The sequence below is a fragment of the Euprymna scolopes genome, chromosome 9, assembly GCF_053919585.1.
Source record: "Euprymna scolopes isolate OS-2025 chromosome 9, ASM5391958v1, whole genome shotgun sequence".
Classification (NCBI taxonomy): domain Eukaryota; kingdom Metazoa; phylum Mollusca; class Cephalopoda; order Sepiida; family Sepiolidae; genus Euprymna; species Euprymna scolopes.
In genome coordinates, this window is record NC_136490.1 from 76332936 (window position 1) to 76337935 (window position 5000).

General features: G+C 30.0%; 1 protein-coding gene across 6 annotated transcripts in view; it reads left to right on the forward strand.

The window, feature by feature from the left end:
• LOC145284712 (band 4.1-like protein 4A) overlaps positions 1-5000 on the forward strand; it is a 402359-nt gene that overhangs the window by 208347 nt on the left and 189012 nt on the right. For all 6 annotated transcript variants that reach the window (XM_080133620.1, XM_080133623.1, XM_080133622.1 and 3 more), the window contains exon 4: positions 1624-1702. In XM_080133620.1, coding sequence (XP_079989746.1) covers positions 1624-1702 — 79 coding nt within the window. The remainder of the gene's footprint in view (positions 1-1623; positions 1703-5000) is intronic.

Consider the following 5000-nt stretch of genomic DNA (forward strand, 5'->3'; position numbering starts at 1 on the left):
ATTGTTTTTGGTTTGCTGCATTGATCACTCCTACTTGTATTCGATCTGTGTTCTTCTTGTGCCTTGAATTAGCTAGGTTACTTATCTGTATTTGGCCTAGGTATGCTCATTTCTGAAATTTTAAATTTTTCAGCAAAAACCAAGAAAATATCTCGTCTAGTTATAAGAATTGAGAAAGAACTGATGTGGAAGTTTTTAGATGAAGAAAACGTAAGCTGCAATCCCCTCAATCATTGTTTAAACAAACATTGGTGTGATCACAAATATGACAAAACAGATCATAAAAGACTAGAATCTTAGTAAAATTGTGAACTGTTAAAAGTTCAAAAAAGGAGCTCTAGATAGAGGTAATTGGCTTAAAGCTGATGGATTATATATTTAAAGTAGTTGAGAGAATAATAGAGCAGCCAATAAGGAGCCGGATGAACATAGGGCTAAGTGCCATTGCTGTTATATTTATCCTGAAACAAATGCAAGAAAAATATTTTTGTAAAGAGAACTTAAATGTTATATTTGTGGATTTTGATAGTGTTAGATGTCTGATGGAATTTGTGTGAATTAATGGTTTGTGAAGATTGTTCTAGCAATGTACTGAAATGCTTAAAGTTGTGGTAGAATTAATAGCATATTTAGTGACAGCTTTAATATACATCAGGTACCTTTACTGAACCTGTTGTTTTTCATTTGTGTTTTAGAAGTATTGTCCAGGGAATTTTGTATGGGTGGTCTAAAAGAGATGATTTACTGCTTGCCTGTTAACTCATTAAGTTAGAGACTTGTAGGAATGTTATGGAAAGTAAAGGCCTGGAAATAAATGTTAACAAAACCAAAGTGAGGGGCAGTGATTGTGGTGTTGGAAAGCCACCCTCTCTCAAAAAAGAAGAAAATTTCTCTTCTCAGGAATTTGGAAGCAACTCTATTTTGTTGTACTTGTATAAACAACAAATGCAGTAAAATTATAAGCAGTTTATGTACAAGTAATGTGAAATAATGAGAGACAAATGATAACTCAGGTGTGGAGAAAGTATATTTGAATGGATATCTTGTTCAAAAGTTTTCTGATCTTGGATTAGACCATTGGGGCACAGGGAGCTACTGATGCTAGTGTGATTGTGAGAGTTAAGAGTGGAGTGAGTTCAGGGAATTTCTGTCATTATTAACAAATGGAATGTTACCATTGTACCACTAAAGGAATGACATATAAGCATTGTACCACCAAAGGAATGACATATAAGCATGTGTGAGCAGTGTGACATATAGAAGTGAAACCTGATCAGTGAACATTAAAGATCTATCAGAATTATCTTATGAATCTTTAATGTGATTCTTTGACACTGGTTTAGATCTGTGATCACAGGAAGATTAAATCTGAACATTGCAGGAGATTTTGTTAGTATGGTCACATTAAAAGAATGAATGAGAATTATTGGGTTAGTAGATATAGAATAGTTGAGGTAATATGATTGGTTATCATGGCCAATTAAAAATGGGATGTTGTTTTAAATACATAAAATGTAATTCATATAAATTTTTTTTTTAAACTAAAGCTGAAATATTTTATTTTTATTGGTAAAAGGTAAGCAAAATGAAGGTAAAAATGTTTTCTTTGTATTTCTTTTGTAGGAGGAAGTACATTCACTTTATATTTTGTAGTAAAGTTTTATTCAGCTGATCCTTGCAAACTACGAGAAGAAATTACAAGGTAAGCAGAGATCATAATGGTTTTTATGTTGAATCAACTCTATTTGTAAATGAGCAAGGATTTTAAATTAAGAGAATCATGTTGAATCCGCCGATGTCCCTTTTCTAGCGAGCTGTATCAGTATAATGTATAAGCAACATATTTATGTTGAAAAATATTAATTTTTAATTGTGTGTGCACCTATGAACTTGCCAATATATATATGTGTGTGTGTATCTGTAATAGTATGTATGCATATTAAGATTTTTCTAAGAGAATCTAACGGATACATTTGGTTAAAGGGTTTGGCCCTTGGTTGAGTTTTACCAAACATTCAAAACATCACACTTGATACATTTTTGCTAAGCATTCACTGTTATAAGGATACTATCAAGAGTAAATAAAATCCAGTAAAAATAATGGTGCCCTTTCCACATCCTAATGCATATATCAAGCAGCCATCTTCTAGATGGACAAAATCTCATATGCAGAATTTTATATTCTTATTGTGGAAACAAATCTGTACTTGTAGGCATCAACAAACTTTAAAAGGATAGAATAATTGTAGATGACCACAACTAATTTAGGCAGTCAGGGATAGAGTATTGCCTTTGGTGATTTTGTCAGCATTTTTATGGTGTTTAGTATTATATTGACCTTATTACGGCTGCAGATTTATAGATTTTTGTTTCTTACAAAATTTAGAAACACGATTTCACCATAAATCTTTTACCATTTTGACTGTATCTTGTATAATTGGTGTTTCTACTGATCATCCACAGAAAGAATAAAATGAAATAAAACAAAGAGGGGGGGGGGGGAGCAAACTATTTCATTCCACTCAATTATTTTACTTCTGCTGAAACATTTTCTTTACGAACATACTCAAGTTGAAAGAAAGGAACTACTTATAGTTTATTGCCTCTAAATTCCAACCTATTTTTAGAAACTGAAGAAAAAAAATGTTCATTATGAAATGTATTTTTTGCCATACATTTTTTGATATATGAACAACAGCTGTTTTTATTGCTTATCATATGGACGAAATTACAATTTTTGATTTTTCAAAGGTCGTTTAAAAAAATAAAAAAACACTTTCACATGAAACGGCTTAAATGCATTCATAATGTTGGGATTTCTGTTTATTTTTCATATTGAGATAATTATAGAATAGCTAAAGGCCTGGTGATTATAATTTACTTTTGAAAATTCTATCTTATTATAATGAATATTTGGTGACTGCAAAAGGATATGTTCCCATTTCATAACGTTAGATTATTATTCTCAAAGATTTATTTTAAATTTTAAAACACTAAGAAATATTGTTATTTTAATATTAATGTTACTATCTACATATAATCGGTTGAATTTCATTCAAAACTGGCATTAATTTATCTATACTATAAACATGCAATAATGTTTACGAGATAATTGTGTAAATTACCATAAAAGATGATTGGAAACTTCTATCATAGAATAACAGCAGTTATAATTGTAACAATTAATTGCAACAATTATACTTATTTAAATTGTTACATGGGAAAGTAACATGGGGAAGGTTTTGATCGTGGAATTCATAGTAGAATTCGTTTCTTAATTGTATTATGATTCATAGAGCCGTTTTAAAAAAGAATACAGTAATTAGACAAAAAATCTGATTGCTATTATGGAAGCTGCAAATATGAATATGAAAAATACAATTAACTAATAATTTTCTAAGATCATTGATTAATAAAAATTTTGTCTACACTGTTCTGAGGAAAAATCTATTTTTCACAAAAGGTTTCAGGTTCTGATGATACAAAGGAATAGGCGACTCGGAGGCGGCAGCGAACAGTCTCACAAAAAAAATCACATTATACTTTATTATTTTTTGCATAAAATAATAAATAAAATGTTATTGTTTCATTGTTTTAAATTTGTTTTTAGTATTATAAAAACTATATTTTATGAAATATTTATTTTTTCTAGAAAAATAATTTTTTCATCTGACATTGTGTTGCATATTCTTTTGCATCGTCCAGGTTTTTAACTTAAAAACTTAACTTTTCATGATGTGCAGAAATAGTGAATCAAGAGTGTTAAATGTGCAAATTAAAACTTTGAAGAAAGACTAGTTAATCTTTCTGTTAAAGTATCTACATGCCAAGAAATATAAGCAAGAACTTTGCCAAAACCTGAACAGAACTCATAGGAGCGTGAGCGATGTAAAACCTAGCATACAACATAATACAACAAATAGTAATAACTGTAAAGTGCTAATCGAACTTTAAGTAGTATGGCAAATGCCACGAATAAAATCTTTCTAAACCTCTGAGCAAGAAACTAAAATGATTTTTTTTCATTTATTTGCGGACTATTATCCTCATCTTTATACTTGTTGTTCCATGACATTTCGGCCAACTATTTCTCTGGCCTTCATCAGTTGGTTAACCATGACTGGATAGAAATAGTTGGCCAAAAATTACTCATCTAAAAGTACTCCAAAAATTAAATATAAAATGTTTTTGTTGCAAAGGTGTCCGACACCCAAAATATTTCTGCAAATGTATTAGGAGTAAATATATTTATAGTATGCTACAAAAAATGACAGCTTGATAATGGCCTCCATTTGTCTATAATCTTTAAAGAAACTTTGACCAAAAATATTATTTGTTCTGTGGGGGAAAATCTTTAAATAAAAGACTTTAAGTGCACATCACATTTCATGACAAAAGTCATGAGATAAAATTATATATATATATATATATATATATATATATATATATATATATATATATAGTAACATAGGTTTAAATTAAGGCTAGATAATCGAAAGGAGAGGATGACATTCAAAAATATCGTCGAAAAAAGTTGCCAGTTGAAGATGAAGACATAAATGTTTTTAGCCAATTTTTCGATATTTGTCGTCTGAAAAGTCGAACTTCAAAACAATACTGATCTTGTAAAAATCCGTCGCCTCTGTCAAAAGTTTTAGACAGACATGCAAGCATACATACATATATACATACATTTATATATTGGTAACTAAAAATTTTCGACATAAACAAATTAAAAAGCTTGCCCTGTCTCTGAATACCCTTTATGTAAAATTTCAAATGTTTAGGCCAGAAATTGTCTGAGTAATTTGGTAGAGACCGCAGCGGTCAATTTTTTTAAACTTTGATTCCTTAACATTTAGTGTTTTGGGCTCAAATCAAGTTAAGTTAGATCCATGTCCAAGGAACCTATATCTAAAATTTTAAGTGTTTAGACTCAAAATTGGCGGAGGACTTTGGTAGAGTTCTCAAAAGTCAATTCGTTGAACTTTGACCCCTTA